The sequence below is a fragment of the Spermophilus citellus genome, assembly GCF_964194105.1.
Source record: "Spermophilus citellus genome assembly, chromosome: 2".
In the NCBI taxonomy this organism is placed as follows: Eukaryota; Metazoa; Chordata; class Mammalia; order Rodentia; family Sciuridae; genus Spermophilus; species Spermophilus citellus.
In genome coordinates, this window is record NC_138183.1 from 81,875,956 (window position 1) to 81,895,958 (window position 20,003).

General features: G+C 35.8%; 1 protein-coding gene across 1 annotated transcript in view; it reads right to left on the minus strand.

Moving 5' to 3' along the window:
• LOC308638030 (guanine nucleotide-binding protein G(q) subunit alpha) overlaps window positions 1-20,003 on the minus strand; it is a 293,343-nt gene that overhangs the window by 52,754 nt on the left and 220,586 nt on the right. The window contains exons 4-5 of the mRNA XM_081274992.1: window positions 8,674-8,802; window positions 6,493-6,622 (exon numbers count right to left, since the gene is read on the minus strand). Coding sequence (XP_081131118.1) covers window positions 6,493-6,622; window positions 8,674-8,802 — 259 coding nt within the window. The remainder of the gene's footprint in view (window positions 1-6,492; window positions 6,623-8,673; window positions 8,803-20,003) is intronic.

Below are 20,003 nucleotides of genomic sequence, written 5' to 3' on the forward strand. Positions count from 1 at the left end.
CTATATATCATGTTCACTATGGCAAAACTCAGTACTGTAAAGTTTAAATCTAACCTCAAATTTATGTATATAGTTATTTAAATTTCAATCGTATTTATTTCGTAGAATTTATGCTCATCTTAATATTCAAACAGAAGGTAAAGGACCAAGAATAACCAAGAAAATTCAAAACAATGTTAGATTTAATCTCCTATATGTTGAGATTTATAAAACCATATAACTTTTATATTGGAGAAGTAAATGGGTCAACCAAACAGAGAACTCAGAGAAAGACTTGTACATATCATAAAACTTGATACAGGTCCCCTGTCATTAATATCAGTTAGAAGGAGGATAATCAAAAACACTAACAAACTAAAAAAAAAATTTTTTTTAAAGTACTAACAACATAAAAAGTACATCTGCTTAAAGATCTCAGAGAGCTTAAGGTAGCAAAGAGTTACTAGGCCAGGATCTGGGGGCAAATGGGTCTAGAAAACTGAGCCCAGTATTTGGGGTAACTTTTCCCATGAAGGTAACTGCTGATTCTGGAGGTAGTAGCTGAGAGGCTTGGGAAACAGGGCTCTGGTAAAACATTTGCTTTTCACTAGAGTTAGCACTAGGAGTGAAGGTAGGCCCAAGTAAAAAGGCACATGAATGGACTACAGCTGAACTTGCTTCTCACCAGAAGACCGCAATGAGTAAGATTGACAATATGAAGGGTTAGCAAAGATGTGAAGCGATAGCAACTTTCAGACATTGATGGTAGGAATGTAAATTGGTACGTTCATTTTGGAAAACAACTTTGGCTTTATCTATTAAGTTTAAGAATATGCATCCATGTGCTTGCAATTCTATTTCTTGGTATGTTTCTACCAGAAATAGGAACTCATGTGCACCAAGAGACATGCATGTAAATATTCACAGGAGCATTATTTGTAATAGCCCCAAAGTGGAAACATACATTAACAATCTGAAAATATGGACATAAGAATGAACAAACTGTGGTACTTTCATGCAACAGAATACTATACAGTAGTGCAAATGAATTAATTATTTAGAATGCATACACCTTACAAACACTAAGGAAAAAAAAACAGACAAAAACATAGTACTCATTTGTATGCATTTTAAAGCTCAAATTAACATACTCTCTATACAATGTTTAAAAAAATATGCTGATTCTCTTCATATAAAAATTAAGCACAAATTAAACAAAACCATAGTGTTTAGAAATGCATATTTAAGTATTAAGACAAAACAAAACAAATTGCAAAGTGATTACTTCAGTAATCTAACCTGTGAGAGAGAGATACTAGCAGGCACCAATGGTTTTGGCAAAATTCTACTTCTTGTCAAGTGTTGAATACAGATATTTGCTTTGTAATAAGTCACTGTACTATAAATTTTTAATTTGTGTACTTTGATGTGTATGTATACATTTTATAGTTAGGTTAAAAATAACAGTGGAGGGCTGGGGTTGTGGCTCAGCATTAGAGTGCTCGCCTAGCACATTCGAGGCCCTAGATTCGATCCTCAGCACCACATAAAAATAAAATAAAGGTATTGTGTCCAACTACAACTAAAAAATAAATATTAAAAAACAAAACAAAACAGTGGATGCTAGGTGCAATGGGGGCATGCCTGTAATCCCAGCAACTCTGGATGCTGAGGTAGGAGGATTGAAAATTCAAGGCCAGCCTCAGAAACTTAGTGAGGCCCTAAGCAACCTAGTGAGACCCTAAGCAACCTAGTAAGACCCTATCTCAAAATGAAAATTAAAAAGTGCTGGGAATGTGGCTCAGTGTTTGAGCAACCCTGAGATCAATCCCTGCGCCCCCCCCCCCAAAAAAAAAAGCAGTGGAAAAAATACAGATGGACCTATATTCATATATTTAACATCCTTAGTGGCAGAAGTCCAAGCCTCTGGTTTAAACTCAAATGAGATTAAAAAACTTCCTTCTGAGGGCCAGGGCTGGCGCACAGGGGTAGAGTGCTGGCCTAGCATGAGCAAGGCTCTAGATTTCATACCCCGATTTGGGGACTGGTGGGGGGGTGGTAAGGAGGAGGATGTGGATGGTCAATGGTCATAAGGAAACAGAAGAACAGACAAATGAGACAAATGAGAGGGTGGGAGGAGGAATATGAAATGAGGACAAGTAGCTGGAAATGAACAAAGGAATAAGGAAATGAGAAAGAGGTTAAATATAAAAAGTGGAGTGTTTTTCAGGAATATCCTTGTTAATTAGGTCATGAACCTGAGCCAAGTGTACCAAAGGCATAATTTGATTAAGGGCTGATAAAGTCAATCCAATTAGTGATCAGAGACTGCTATCTTAAACTAAGCTTTTACTTTTAAGTACTTATAAGTTTCCTTTAGATCTTTCCTTTGGAATTTGAATTTTTCTCCTTAATATTAGTCAGTATTCCCCGCAAAGTTGAATGTTATCTGAAGAAAATTCCCAAAAGCTCATTCAGAGTTTTTAGAGCAGAAGAGAGTACATGTTCCACACTTTTAAAGATAATTTTCAGACTTTGGTTCCAGTTAAATAACTTCAAAATGGTTAGTCTAGTACAGAAATATCCAAAATAAATCCATATTTTGGATTATTTATTTCAAGACAGTTCAAAACTTAATGAGCAATACTGGAATTCTGAATTACTGGTAAAGGATCTCTGGCTGGCCCACTATTGTCTGTGACTATAGAAAGAACTTATAGGTAGGAGAGAGAGTTCAATTTCTTCCTGAAAATAAAGAGTTTTCATTCTATTCCCATGCTCTTGGATGCCTGAAAGCTATTCTTGCTTTTTCTCTGCAAGTGTCTCTAATTTTGTAGACAACATTGTAGGAAGGGGAAAGAAAAGGTGGTCTAGAAGGGCAAAGGATCTGGCCCTGAGGGATCTTGTCCTGGACCTTACTCTTTGTTATAACCAAACCAGATCAACTGGTGAAGCCAACAGAACAATGGTTTTATCAAGTTCTTATCTCTCCTTTTACTTTATGGTTTGGACAACTCTAAGAATAAGGTTTGAAGGATAAATGTTTATGAGAATCAATACTGGGAAATCCATCTTGGTCAAAGGCAGGCCTGGGTTGGGAGGAACTACCTAGCAATTTTATCAAAACTATAACAATTCATCAAGACTCTTTCAAGAAGCTCAAATTTTTATAAAATAGAGGAGATTAAAGTCTCAGTCTTTGCAATTCTACAAAGAGCATAGTCTGAAAGAGAGTCTGAAGCAATGTCTGAGACAGCATCTTTGAATTAGTGCTCAAATATTCATGAAACAAAGAGCCAGAAAAATAAAGACTAAAAGGTAGCGTTTGGATATATAATTATAAACTGAAATATGTGATGTGGATGCTTTGTGTACTCTGGGTTTTCAGTTACATAAAATAACAAAGCCATGAAAGGGACATAGCAGAAAGTTGGATCCATGCTGGTATACTGTCAGAGAAAAATAAGACAGAAAGGGAATACACAAATCAACACGGCTCTATGATACTCTAGCCCACTATTTGACAGAATATTTCTTTCTTTGGAGGCAAAAGAGACAGGAAGAAATTCATTCCCCTAACACTAGGAAGGCTGAAAATCTGGATAGACAAAAGCAGAACTATGTAAAACTGTAAAGATGAACACATGAAGTTTTGAAAATATCAAAAGCAAAAGCAAAATTCTAAACTACTTCCTTAGCGGCTTTTGCTTATGGTCTCCACAGATCCCCCCAGGGACATAAAGAAAAGGCCATGAGAATCCACTCCCAGGTTTTTCCTCATGATTATATACCAAAGGAGGCACAACAAAATCTGCTCTGGATTAAACTTAAGAACATCAGATTTCAAAACCAAGAACAAAACCTCTTGGGAGTCTATTTCAGTTTTGTCTCACCCAAATCAGAGAATTTGGGGAATCTAGAATTTTATAATTCTTAATATTCTTAATGAATTAATAACAACATTTTCATATATTAGTATACGTGGGGGAAAAAGGATCATTCAACCATATTCCAATATTAACAAATATTTTTGATAATGTCACCTAATTACCAACAATGCTGGATAAATGACCTGTAATGTCAAGATAATTAAAGAACTGTATTTTATTGGAATAAAAATCAATAAATATTAAATAATTGTTAATATTAATGTTTTAGCTCAAAAACATTTTCATATTTCATTTTCTTCTTATTGTAATATAAGATAGCTACCTTATTATCATTTAAAAGATAAATAAAAAGAAATGCACTGGAAAAAAAAACTGTATTTAAGTACTAGACTTAGCTAATAAATAATCTGAGGAATCTACCATCTCTTCTGTTTAGCTAATTTTAATGTGGTAAGTCAATTACGATTAAATCACAACATGTATTTCTTCATGGATACAATTCATTCATTTTGTACAAAATATGTACTAATAAACACTTTCTCTAGCTATAATATAAACATAAAAAATAAAATTTTATGTGCTTCTTACATCTTCTGTCTAGTTCACACACATAAATTTTATTTTACTGGGTAGCAAACTAAAGGTTGATGACCTATAAAACAAGGGCTTTCCTTCCCCCATATGCTGTATTCTGACAAAAAGCATGTCTCCTTTTTAATGCTGTTTAGACAAAGTTAATGTTCTCCTCCCATTTTCATATCTCTTTAGATACTCTGGTAGCCATAACATAGTAGGCAAGATGTCAAAATGTTTTTTGTCTTGATCCAACATACAAAGAAATATAAAATTCTATAATATGTCTGCTTTCAGCATATGCAACATATTCAAAACACAACATCCAAGGATTACAGAACAACAAATGGGCACAGAAATAAGGACAGAAAACAGAGATGTCATAGTTAAAATTCTAATAGCAACTACCTAACATATTTTGATAACTGACGTATTTTAGCATGCTTTTAAGCACTTTGCTTTTTACCTATAGGGGGACAATTAGCTAATAAATAAGCTTCATTCTTAAAAACAATCTCTCTGGTTGACTCAGCCAGGAATGATGCATGAATAGGTAATTCAGTTCTATATGAGATATTAATTCATGGGAACATCATCAATCCCACAACAAAAGAAATGCTATAGAGAAATGGATTTTTTAATAGAATTTTTAAGACCTGCAGAAAAATAAACAAAAATATATTTTAAAGCTTAAAAAAGTTAGGAATTATTGTATATCTAAAAACACAGGTAAATGGATGGAGTTAGAGAAGATAATGCTAAGTGAAATTAGCCAATCCCCTCTCCCGCCCCACCACAAAATGCCAAATGTTTCTCTGATATAAGGAGGCTGATTCATAGTTTTATAGTGGGGTAGAGAGAGGGAGCATGGGAAGCATAGACAAACTCTAGATAGGGCAGAGGGGTGGGGAGGGGAAGAGAGGGGGCATGGGATTGGAAATGATGGTGAAATGTGATGGACATTATTATCCAAAGTACATGTATGAATACACGAATTGGTGTGAATATACTGTTTATACAACCAGAGATATGAAAAGTTGTGCTCTATATGTGTAATAAGAATTATAATGCATTCCGCTGTCATATATAAATAAAAAATTAATTTAAAAAAGTATATTTTAATAATGGCAGATCTTATCTTAATTACCTACTGAATATATCTACTTCTTTTACCATATTAGATAGATATTTAATATTCATTGTCATTTCAGACTGCAAACACTGCCTCTGACGGGACTATCAAGACATCTTTTCTCACTCTCTCTCTCTCTCACACACACACACACACACACACACACACACACACACACACACACACACGAATGAACTCTAGCTCATAGGCATGGTTTCCTACACCCCCTAATTATCCTCCATAATCAGCTCTGACTCATCATCAAGTCTTTCCTATCCCCAAATCTGTATTTACACCTGTTAAGTCTCCCTGCAATGGGGAGGAGATCACAATAGAGAATTAGGCATATTAAGAGCACTTCTTCAATAGGTACAACAGCCTATACAGTTCTCTAAGAGCAGAAAGGCCAAGTCACTAAGACCCTTCATGGTTCCCCAATGAACTAATTTAGAGACCAGCTGCAAAGTTATTCACATTTGCCAACAGAGGTTCTCAGTATTCTTTGGGACCCACCCATCACACAAACAATGATTTAAACAAAATGAAAACAAAACAAAACAGGATGACTCATTCCAACACTCCCCATTCTATCCTGTAAGAAGGCTATAAAATGATCTGATGACTAGCCTAGGAATTTCCATGTTGTTTTCTTTTTCAGAACCTCTGCAGAGTGTTAAAAGTATCAAATTAGATCTAATTAGATCTGAGTACACAGAACTGCTCATACCTCTGACAGCAAAGTTTACCAATCTTGAGCATACCTTGTGGCTCCACAGTGTTATATTCAAAATCCTAAAATCAACTATCAAGAAAGCAATGAAGTCAGCTGACCTCACTCTCTACCCTTACTTCCTGTCATTTATTTTTTTTTATCAGATAATAAAATGATAATCCATCGCCTGTCCAAAGAGCACTTACCTCATTGTCTGACTCCACGAGTACTTGATCATATTCACTAAGCGCTACTAGAAACATGATAGAGGTGACATTTTCAAAGCAGTGTATCCATTTTCTTCTCTCTGATCTTTGGCCCCCTACATCGACCATCCTGCAAGGTTAACAATACTTATATTAATAGCACATAGAGGGAAACTTTAAAATATCAGAATAAATACAGCACCTCTTACAAAGTAAGGAGAAATAGTCTCTTGAAAGACCTTGGTCCTCCAAGTCAATTAATAGTTCTTCAAACTGCTGGATCCATATCTTGAATGTAATGTACACAATGTTCACATGAAAGAACCGGCTCAGAACAAGAGGTTTAGGTATAAAATTTCAGGGTTTGGGCTCTTTAAGCATTTGTTAAAAACTGCAGTTGCTTCTGGTGTTTTCCTGCCTCCCAAACCAAGAGTTTGAGGCTCTTCTATTAAGTGCTTCTTAAAGGCTTCAAAACCACAGAACAGAAATCTGAGGGGCAGCAGATCCAGGGAGGGCAGTGAACTATGTACATTGAAACTGGAACTCCCAGGTCTTCAGAAAATTAAAATGCTGACTGTTCCCTAGTGTCACCATGTGAATAACATGCTACTTATTTACATGAAATTTTTCATTTCATGAAATCATGTCACCCTAGGCCCCACCCAATGCTTTTGATGGCAGCAGGAAATTATACTTCTAAGTCATTACTTTAATGTAGTGGTAAAAAATATCCTTCAAAAACATGCACAAAATGTGGGAAAATAAGATGTAATAATCTGGTTTCAGAACTAACTAATTATAAAATAGTAAGGATTTGAAAATCTATGAAATGCTATTTCTGAAAATATTCTGTAATATGGTTATAAAAGGAAGTTTAGTTTAGTTTATAATTATCTCAAATTTATGATCTCTAAATGTTGTAAACTCAAAATGTAAGTCATATAGAATACTGGATCAAAGAACCTTAGGGATCATCTAATGCAACCATTTCAGAGATGAAAAAACTGAGGTTCAAAAATACTTTTGAAATGTCACCCTCTTAATGGTCATGTCTTTTTTTTTAATTTATTTTATTTTATTTTTTTTAGTTCTCGGCGGACACAACATCTTTGTTGGTATGTGGTGCTGAGGATCGAACCCGGGCTGCACGCATGCCAGGCGAGCGCGCTACCGCTTGAGCCACATCCCCAGCCCTGGTCATGTCTTTTAGAACAGTGTATGGCAGCCTTTTTTGACCACAGGTGCAGGAATAATAAAATAATAATAAAACAGAATTACTTTGGAAGAAAGGATAGAGCACCTTTTATAAAGTCACACAGTAAAGTAGGAGCTGCATGACTCCTTATTTTGTAACCTGGTGCTACACATATCCATCTTCAATGGGTGGGCTCTCCTGCATAACTACCCTCTCTACATTCAACTCATACACATACTTCACTCCTCAAAACACCATGTGGTTTATACTCTAACTAAAAGTATGACTGAGTAATTGTGTAATAAAAGATTAAGTAAAAGTCCACCAGTATTGTTTATTTTTTCTCATCTTTAAAAAAATAGAATGTTCCTGTTAAAGTATTATCCAGACAGAACAGAAGCAGTGAAAAAGGTGGTAATAAATTTTAATTCTATTTTACTATATAAATTTAGGCAAAGTTAATTAAGTCATTTTCAAAATCAAGAATTTTGAAAAATTTCAAGTCACTTATTTTATGAATATAAAACATCATATTTTATTTTTATTTTTTGGCTAAAGAAAAATTTTGCACTGGTACCAGAGAATCTAGAGAAAATATCAATCTGAAAGCTTCTGAAAACATATAATTCCTATCATTGATAGACCATAAAATCATTTATATCTTAGGCAATTATAAAAGTATACCCATCATCTTCATAAAGTGATAATAAAATTAGTTAGGGCCAATGTTTGATCTTGTTTAATTACCAGCAATATAAGTTTCATTAATCACTTGGTGATTTAAACTAAAAAGAGAAACCTGTCAATACATCTTTTATATTCAGCTTCTTCTTCAGGAATACATTATTTCATTTGTGTTATCTCTGACAATAATTCACATAAGGCTATACTGTTTAAAATACAAGATTTCAGTGTTTATAGAATTCACCAAATGTACTGAGGTATAAAAGCTGGGAAGAAATAGGTGTTATAGGCTCAGTTACTACCTGAAAATGACACTTTGTAAGTCAAAGGGGTACTCGATGATCCCTGTGGTGGGGACTCGAACTCTAAGCACATCTTGCTGCGTAGGCAGGTAGGAAGGATCAGCTACGCGGTCCAAGTCATTCAGATAGCTAGAGGAGGGAAAACACGATGAGATGTCAGCAATATGTCACTCCAAATTCAGGGAAGGGAAGAGCAAAAGGAGTCAGAAGAAGTGACGTGGGAAAGAAAAATACAAGGATAGAAAAATAGCATAGGAAAGAGAGAAATAAAAACCACCTTCCAATACTCAGAGGGAGGTTGTCCATCTATTGCTTCCCTGCTCACCATATTTCTCATTTCTTCTCTTACTATTAATTATAAACCATATGAAAAGTAAAAGCAACAGGGTGGAGAAGGACAAGAAACTCAAATTAGTCTCCTATCTTTTACTTGTTTAGCAGGTCTGATTGGTAAAGATAGAGTTTAAAATAAATAATCTTGAATTATTTGTATGAATTTAAATTGTAGAAATAAGCAGCTAACAGAGTTACACATAAGATCAGGATGTTTCTTTCCTTTCATTTTTTGCTTCTTGCAGATCAGTCTTTTCCTGGAATGAATTTCCTTATTCCCCTAAGAGAAGAGAGCAGGATACAGTGTCCTCAATCCTGTCCAAAGCCTAAGTCATTCATGATTAATGTGAAGCCACAAGATTCCTAGCTATTACATTAATAACATCTAAGGTCAGACATTCTCAATGTTTAGATTACTATACTTAAACTTTAAATTTATCTGATCGTAGGACACTTTACCATGACTGTAAAAAAACCTTTTTATTTTGAAATAATTTTAGACTCATAAGAAGTTGCAAAAATATTACAGAGTATTTCCTTGTATCCCTTCACCCAGCTTTCCCTAATGAGAACATATTATATAACCATAGTACATTATCAAAACCAGGAGCCTTGTATTGGTGCAATACTATTGACTAAACTACAGACCTTACTTGGAGTTCACCCACTGTTACGTGCACACACACACACACACACACACACACACACACACACAGGTATGCACGCATATGTATGTATGTATTGAAGTATACAAAATATACATACATATTTATACTGAGGGTGTATGATTTTCACGTGACTTTATATTTATGCAATCCCCACCACAATAAGGACATAGAACTATTCGATCACCACAAAGGAAACGCCTTGAGTTGCCACTGCCAATCCCAACCCCTAGCAACTACAGTGTTCTCCATCAGTATAATCTGTCATTCCCCAAACCTCCTATTCCATTCACTTTTCATTCTCTCAAAGTAGAAAGCATAATTTGCAATGTTGAGAACAATATAATCCATTAGAACTATGACATTCAGGTGAAAATGGCTGTTCTGAGTGCTATCTTAATGATTTCAAAGACTATGTTCATTTCTGCCCTGGAGAGGATGGGGAATAGGCATGATTTCAAAACATACAACTACAAAGTGACTAACTTAATAACATTTAGAGAAAAAAATGGCACCATTAACAGAACTTAGATCTTCAGTTCCATTATGATCACAAACAAGAGACAGTGAGTTTGGAGATTCCTAACAGAGACTGTCAAAATTCCGCAGACACAAACACTCAGTTGACATGATCTACCTAGTAATCAGAGTTTTGTCTTATCGGGCATGGTGGTGAATGCCTGTAATCCCAACAACCCTGTATGCTGAGGCAGGAGGATCACAAGTTCACAGCAGTCTCAGCAATTTAGTGAGACCCCGTCTCAAGATAAAAAATAAACAGGGCTGGGGATGTGGCTCAGTCGTTGAGTACTACTGGTTTCCATTCCCAGTACCCCCCCCCCCCCAATTTTGTCATTACCATCTCTGCATCTTTATTTCGGTTTTACTGTTATACAAATAGTACTTAAGGAGCATTTGCTGGTTGGCTGGATTTCTTATAGTGCCATTTTGTTTTAGCATTATTTAAATGCCATTCTTACTAGTGGTATTTTCCATATGAATGATACCCTTATGGGACTGAGTGTTAAAAGGACATATTATATTCAGTTTATATGATTCATAGAATCATAAAATAGTAGAGCTAAGTCTGACTTTATAAAGAAAATTGCCTCTTTGGAAGTATAATCAATTATTTTAAGACAAAACAGCATTAGTCTAGAAGTTTCTATTGCAAAACAACTAATTCATATTCTAAGGGTCTTATTCCAGACACAGCATTGATTCTCTAGCTTGCAAATTAGCTCTCTACTGACTAATAGAAACCAGTCTCACATCTTTAATTATTATAAAACTGCCTGGAGGACAAAAAGGGACAGGCTGAGAGAGTGACTATAAATGCAAAAATGAACTGTACCCGAGTTATAGTAAATATCTTGTCCTAGTCTTGGGGTTGTCTGATAGAGTTAAGGAGACCATGTTCTGGGAGTTGATCTGGATACTAATTCACAGATAAACCAGCTCATCACATCATACAGATGGGATTTTCTAATTTACCAGTCCCTTGATTTGAAAAACATTAATACATATTCTGAAATCAACAAAATCATTATTTATTTAACTACCATGTACAAGATCTCATTTCAGAGGAATTACAGAACATTAATTCTACACTGGCAAGCTGGCTCAGAAATATGCTGCCCAGCTGGGAACAGTGGTCATGTCTGTAATCCCAGTGGCTCAGGGGATTGAGGCAGGAGGATTGGAAGTATGAAGCCAGCCTCAACAAATTAGCGAGGCCCTAAGCAATTCAGTGAGACCCTATCTCTAAATAAAATATATAAAAAGGGTTGGGAATGTAGCTCAGTGGTTAAGCGCCCCTAGATTCAATCCTCGATCCCCGCCCCCACCAAAATGTTGCCCATTTAAACTAATTTAATGCCATAGACAGAGGTCAGAATGAAGGGGTGATAATTCTCATATATAAGATGCTGTGGTGTTCCTGGGATACAAGGAAATTGTAGTTTGCTGTTTCCTGAAGATGGACCAAGCAGATTACTAATTGCTACTTCATTTTAAAGCATGGATGTATGTTTGCCAAGAAGAATTTAAAGAACTATATCAAGTGAGAAACTACCTGTCACACTGCACAGAAAGAATGTTGGTAGTTTCTCTCTAATTTAGAAAGATGCAGTGAGCTCCATGAAAAACATGCTTGGGTAAGACGGAATTGGGTGCACATCTTCACCTGAAAATTTGCTTACAAGAACTTATAAGCTATTCTAAAAAATTGTCAGTGGTATCTTTTCATGAATATATATACTACTAAGATATTAACTAAATCTCCATAATATTCATTCTTGCAAATAATATCACTTCCTTTTCATCTTTTTGTTTTTGCTCCTTAATGGCAATACAGTTCATATAACAACTAACTTTCACGGGAAGGAAATGTTCTGTACATTTCTGATTAACTTAAAAGTAAGTGATAGTTCTTGCTTGGTATTCTTTTTTGTTTTACACTAGTTGGATGATGGAAAGAAAGGCTCACTTCACTTGGAGTAAAAAGTTAATCTAGTTAAACAAAAGAAAAAGACTGAAAGAAACTGTATCCAGCTCTGCTAGTTGCAGTATGTCATCCAGAATTATCCAGAATCCAAGCAAACACATAGCCAAAGCAAGGCAATAAATAAATAAATAAATAAACAAATAAACAAATAAATAAAATAATAACAAACTCCTCAAATATTTACTCCTAACAGAAGACCTGGGGGTTCAGCAGCCATGTGGGATTTAAGAGACAGTTTGTGGAATAGGTAAAATGTGAGACAATGAAGAACTGCATTTTTCACTGCTAAGGGGGTGCCAGTGTGACAAGCTTCTGCTTGCAGAGTCCCACCCCCTTTGTTCTCCCCTCCCTATGCTCTTAGGCTGCGGAGGATGGACCCATGGGACTTTCCTTTCTGTGTTTCATATTTGTTTGGGGGGGGGGTGGGGAGAGCTACTCTGTTCCCTTAGAAATGAATTCTAGTGTGTTAAAACTAGTGTATCCTTATTTGTTGATGCTTATCATATTTTAAGAAAAGGTAACAGAAGGCTGGGAGTATGGCTCAATGGTAGAGTGCTTGAGGTTCTTGGTTCAATCCCCAGCACTGCCCCCCCCCAAAAAAAGTAATAAAATAATTTCTGAATTGTGTCTGACCGAAGTATCTCATAATGTGAGGAAAATATTGGTAGAATATGGGGGATGGGCTCATTATTCCATCCATTTAACCTTGTTAGAAAAAAAAAAACACGAAAGCTTGAACAAATTTATATTGCAGAGTAAATTCAGAGTTAATTATAGTCATAATCTGTTTTGTAGAAATGATTCCGAGTGGCTGCTGAGGTCATTCTCAGGGTGTTGCTATGGTGATGGGCACAGGTACAATTCCAAGGCAATATATGTGTAACAAATAGCTGGCAGTAGCTTTCTCCTGATGTCAGGGAGAGAAAGCTTCCATGGTATAAATGGGTCTTAATTATCTAAAAGACAAGTCGTGTTTAAAAGCATGTTAGAAAAGGAAGTTTAGCTGTTTAAACTTTATCTTATTACAATTCCTTGATAGGGATTTAATGACCTTCCATTGCACTGAGACATTTAAAAATTGACAATCTGACACCAAGTTATAATTTTAAAAATGCAACATTCTTTCCACATGTTTGCCCAGTTAGTTATGGCTCTTAAACTCATGGCTGGGGCTCATGGCTACCTTTGTCCATGTCAAGTGCTCAATATGTCACTCATATTAAAATTATTTTATGGAAAATGCTATGGTGGTTAAAAAGGCAGGTTACACCCATTAGGAGAAAACACAGGAGTAGGGAGCCTATTAGCTATTCATCTTTATGTAATTACCTCTTTTGGCTAACTGTAATCTGAAATATGTAAGAAGTAAATGTTGAATTAAAAATGCCTCTATAAAATTTAATGACAACACAGAAAGGAAAGGCATTATTGGCCTAACTTCATTAGTATATGTGTTTCCTGCTCTCTTTGGGTCCCGGCTACAGAATGATATACTTTTGCATGTCCATTTTATATCTGTCAATCTCAACTTTTCAAGTTTTGGAAGTCTAAGTGTAAATGGAGGAGGTGGCACCTTATCAACAGTTTCTGATACAATGTCTTCAATGAAATAAATAGATTTTTTATGGTTTTTGGCAAAAAGTGAGGCAGAGAGCGCGCGCGCGGGCGCAAGAGAGAGAGAAAGAGAAAGATAGAGACAGACAGACAGACACACACACACTGACTGACTGACTGACTCAAAAGGCTCTTTAGCAATATTCCAACAATTCCTTTCCTTCCATGAATGAAATATAGTCATCCTGAGTTCAACAAAATAGACTTTGGCATTATGGTAGATGCTAAGAATATAAAGACATATGGGACACAAGTTTACAACCTTGAGGGAGGAAAAGGGCTATGTAAAAAAAAAGGAGAATTGTGAAATTTATTAGAGATGGACTAAATGTTTCTCTACCTTGGATACAGTCATTTTTCTAGAAACCTGTTTGCCCAGGCTTTAATCCTTGGAGATAATCCACAAAACATCACTCTGCAGTATGACTTAATTACATGAAATACTTAAGGAAATCATGCCCATTCATTTACATTTTGTTTTAAATATATTTTTAAAAAAATATTTAGTTTTTAGAAGTACCTGCACACAATACCTTTGTTTATTTATTTATTTTTATGTGGTGCTGAGGATCAAACCCAGGGCCTCGCACATGCTAGATGAGAGCTCTACCACTGAGCCACTACTACATTCTTTATACGTTTGAGGATCATCTCTGGCTGCAGAAAGATCAGAAACTCAGAAATAGGATAAAAACCAATACTTTGTATGATTTAAAAAAATTATTATTTTTTGTAGTAGTTGGACACAATACATTTATTTATTTGTATTTATTTATTTATTTATTTATTTATTTATTTATTTATTTATTTATTTTTTATGTGGTGCTGAGGATCAAACCCAGGGCCTCGCACATGCTAGATGAGTGCTCTACTGCTGAGCCACAATCCCAGCCCCCCCAAACTAATACTTTGTATGATTAAAAATGGAAAAGCTTCAACTTCACTAAAATATGTCTGAATCAATTAAATGTTATTTTCCTGACTTTGATATGTTTTAAGAAGAGATTTCAATTGTTCTTGAATTTTAACGAAGTTTGTCAATAAGTTTTGAGTTGACCTTCAAGTTTTAATCCATTCTCCAATTTTATATGTAGTAAAAACTTTGACTAGAAGTATAACAGAAATCTAAACCAAGAACAGCATAGAAATTAAAAATTAAAATGCTTTGTTCTTTTATAAACAAAGGAAATACAATATACAATTTAGAGATGATTTGACAAGTAAAATACATCACATGACAAGTGAGATATAAAAATTTTTGTATAAATTAGAAGTATACAATCCTCAACAATTACACTAAAAGGGATAAAGTATCTCTGGGTAGTAAACAGAAAAGTAAATTTCTGACATTTGGTGCAAACCCTATCAAATATATTATGACAAAAGACAACATCACCTTGGGCATTCAATGTTCATGTTACAGGTGTGTAGGGCTCTTCAACCCCTGTGAAAAGGCCTCCTACAGTGAGGCTGAATCTATAACAAATTTGTAGTTCAAGCCCAATATTAAGATGAAGTTATGGCACAGAAAATAATTCTGAGTAGATTTTCACACTTTTAATTATTAAAAAGAAGGTTAGAAAAACTAGGTCAACTTCATTAAAAAAAATTAAAGACCTCATTGTGAAAAATAATCTCCAGGGAGTTGAAAGCTAAATCGTGTCACGATATTGCATCTGACATTGTCAAAAGCACTAGATGCTAAGGAGAAACCAGAAACATATGGCTCTTGCACAGGTGTGACTAAGAAGATCCAAAGGAAAAAACTGACCAAAAAAAAAAATTGTCAAAATAAACTTAAGGCGGGAAGAGAAATAACAGTTATCCTGAGAGGAGAGGCAAATAGAAGTTTTGGTGCCCCAATCCAGCCAGTTCCCTCCTTCATCTGGCAGATCCTGCTGCTGATCTGAGCTGGGCAATGATCTTGCAAGGCTGGTTAGCTGCATGGAATTATTCTTTGGTAGAGGCCAAATCAACTGTCCTTGTTTCTCTTTAATACCAGGCACAACATGATTAGAATTCAAGGAAAGGCAACATTTATTATAGGTAGTTTGCTCACAAAAAGTTATTTGTGTTTAATCCAAAATTCTAGGTGTAGGGGGGAAAAAAGGGGAGAGAATTGAACAACAGCAGAGGAGGTAGAGAGGGAAGAGGGGAGGGGAGGGGAGGGGAGGGGGGATAGTAGGGGATAGGAAAGGTAGCAGAATACAACAGTCACTAATATGCCATTATGTAATAATGTGAGTATGTAACAGTTGTGATTCTGCAATCTGTATTTTGGGTAAAAATGGGAGTTCAAAACCAAATTGAGTCTAATGTGTGAAAGATGATATATCATGAGCTATGTAATGTTTTGAACAATCAATAAAAAAAATTCTAGGTGTAAAACAAAGAACACTCAGCAATAGTGAGTGGGCTACAATTCTACGTTTATGAAAACTATTCAAGGGAGACTACTCTGGTAAAAGAGAAGTCTGAGGATACCAAAGAACAAAGTCAATGCAGAAAATCAGATTTTTAAAACTAAATTAAGTATCTCCTATAAAGGTCCTAGTACTGCATTTGTTAAATAGTTTCAATTTCTTGTGAGCTTTATAAATGGAGAGTTGTTCTAAATGGCTAAGATCAAGAGCCCTCTACTGCCAAAGGGTGGAAGGGGCCAGACAACTCTATGCTTCACAGGCTGACCTCAGAGTCAGGGACAGGAATGGGCTCACTATGATAGATTCTCAAGAGTGTTGTTCAAACAAATAAGTCAAACTTGTAATTAAAAACAAACACAAGGACTTGGGTTGTGGCTCAGTGGTAGAGCACTTGCCTTGAATGTGTGAGGCACTGGGTTTGATTCTCAGGACTGCATATAAATTTAATAAAAAGTCCATCACCAACTAAAATAAATAAATAAATAAATAAAAACAAAATCAAAAACACAAGCCTGGCTCAGTGGTGCATGCCTATTGTCCCAGCTACTCAGAAGGCTGAAGCAGGAGGATTGTTTGAGCCCAGAGTTCAAGACAGCAACACAGAGAGAAACACTCCTGTAATCTGTGGCTTGGGAGGCTGAAGCAGGAGGATCCTGAGTTCAAAGCCAGCCTCAGAAACTTAGTGAGTCCCTAAGCAACTCAGTGAGTCCCTGTCTCTAAATAAAATATAAAAAATGGATGGGGATGTGACTCAATGGTTAAGTGCCCCTGAGTTAAATCCCTGGCACCTAAATAAATAAATAAATAAATGTTTACAAATATAAAAGCAATAAAACAAGGGGAGAGAGAAGTCTTTTTTTCAATTTGCCTATTTGGCTTTGTTAATTTATTCATCTTTCATAAGATAAATCTCAAAAGCTGTTAACTAATTTTGAAACAATTCTAAAACATACCAAGAAATATTAAAAGACTGATTTTTTAGTCCAGTCTGCCTGTTTTGAAATGCAATGGCAGTACTTAATTTGGTTAGTTTATACCTATTTATTGAGGCTATGTTATATGTTAAATTCTAATGTGCTGTGTATATTAGAGTGGGAGCGGCACAGGGAGCTGGTACTATATACATTAAAATATATTCTTTGCCCTTAGGGATGTCAGACTATCTGGGAAGCAAAGATAGCATAGATGAATCAATTAAGAAACAATTAAGTGCCAAATTGTGAGCTGCTAACTATGAATGCATAAGAAAGGAGAGATGGTTATGAACTGTAGTCACTAGAGAATGGTGTGCAGAAGAGGTGGGGGAGGGGTTACATTATGCAGTCAGAATTGAATTTGAACAGGCAGGAAAGAAAAGAGAGAGATGGGAGAAATTATTCTTTTATTACTTGCTCAGTAACTTTTACAGAAAGCCCACGAAAAGCCCAACAACATGATCGGCACTGAGGGTGAAGCCCAAAAGGAAACAAAAAGGCATAAATCCCATCTTCAAGGAGCTTGCATGTTGGCAGTGAAAATAACTGTGCTGTTAACTAACTATCTACTATGTAGATAAATAAGGTTTAAAAATATAAAGCAATAAAACAAGGGGAAAGAGAAGGTCATAAGAGAGGTTCTAGTCGCTGCTCTTAGTTATCAGTCAGCTGTGACTAGGTTGCTTATTTTAGTTTCCCACGACAGTCATGGTACCTGAACTTGGATATTGCTTCTGTAGGACAAGAACCTTCAATTTAGACAAGGATGATCAGGTTTGAGAAGCCAGTTATCTTAACCTGACTTAACATGAATTAATCATAGATCAAAATTCAACTCATTATTTGAAAATGAAAAGACATAGTAATAAGAAACAAAGACATGAGTTAGCCATCAGCATCCAAAGGCTGCTTGGCAAGTAGGAGTCAAAAAGAAGCTCAACGAAGACGGCAAGGTTCCTGCTATCACTTGTGAAGGGAGGTAGGACTGTCATATAGTAGGTGCTTGTTTTATTAGGCCTCTTACCAAAAAATGCCTGTCAGTCCTATCTATGCTTCAACTGATCATTGAACCTACTACACTTTCCTTCACCAGTAGAACAGCATCAGACACTATACTGGAGTAAAAGCCGACATAAGAGACATAATCCTTGTTCTCAGAGGCCAAATCAAATCAATGAATATTTCTAGTCATTTACATCATCTTTAATACTAGTCACTATGTGGCTTTTAGAGAAACTGACAGAGAATACAATGTAGAACTTTTTAAATTTTTTTTTTTTTTTTTTTTAGTTTTCGGTGGACACAACATATTTATTTTATTTTTATGTGGTGCTGATGATAGAACCCAGTGCCCCGCGCATGCCAGGCGAGCGCCTTACCACTTGAGCCACATCCCCAGCCCATTATTTATTTATTTTTATGTGGTACCGAGGATCGAACCCAGGGCCTCACGCATGCAAGGCAAGCGCTCTACCACTGAGCTACAACCTCAGCTCACAATGTAGAACTTTTTGCTGCTCACTTCCTATAAAAAGTTTCACAGTGCAAAGCAGTATTTCTGGGGGACTGTTGAAGGACAACAGGCTATCCTATTTCTCTGAACTCAAACCATCTCTGGTCAAATTGGGTATGATAATGCATGCCTATAACCCAGCCACTTGGAAGGCTGAGGCAGAAGTATCACAAGTTTGAGGCCAACCTGGGCTGCACAGTGAGACCCTGTCTCAAAATAAAAAGGGATGGGAATGTAGCTCAGTGGTTAAAGCACCCCTGGGTTCAAGCCCTAGTACTAAAAACAAAAACAAAAGAAAAAAATGAAACCTTATCTCTGATTTATTCTGAACATGATTCTTAAACTAGGTATTCCAAATGGCAAAGCAAAGTGTTAGTTGCCTTTCAATATTTACTTTTCTATAGGAGGAATCTGAAATTGTATTATGTATATGTGAATTTTTTGGTTTTGGGAACCATATGATCTCTTGTTATTAATTGACAGTGCTTTCAAGTGAAAAATCTGCTATAGACAATGAATAAATGAATGGGTACTGTTGTGTTCCAATAAAATTTTATTTATAAAAATAGACAGTGGGCTAAATTTGTCCTGTGGTTTACTGATTCCTGTTTCATAGGAATAGCACCACAAGTTTTAGCTGGGCACATAATCATCCTGAGGAATTGCTGTGGAAAGAACTCCAAGGGAATCAAAATATAAAGGTGCAAAAGTCCTGCTAATGTACGAACAGGCAGCTAACTGATAAACTGGAGCCCGTCTGTCTCCCACACTCAGGAGGCTCTTTGGTAAAGTGGATGATGGTGAACAAGGGCCAATTCCAGCCCTTTTTCCTATTTTTCTCTAGAGCAGTTTAGAGAATCATTAAGCACTTCTAAGACTTTTCTCCCCAACCTTATGAGCTACAAACATTCTGAAAAGGAAACAATAAAGAGCACCTCTTAAGTCATCAGAGTTCACTGAGGAAGACAAGAAAGGATTTTTTTGTTTTGTTTGTTTCACTCTTGCAAAAGATATTAGAAGATGTGGCCTATTAGATAACAAAGCAAGAATAGAAGTAAATATGTCACTCAAATGGAAAAAATGACACTCCGTGTTATTATTGTTGCTCTTTAGAAGAGAACAAAACTGTTCAAGATCAATACCCTTTTATGAGCTAAAGACAGAAGTTTTAGTAATTCAACCATGTAGGGAATAATTTTTCTGTTCATTACATCTCCAGGTAAATCCAAGGGTGCTATGTTTTGACTTGGCTGCATAGATAATGATTTCTCAAACAAAGGCAGTCTACTGCAATGGAATCAA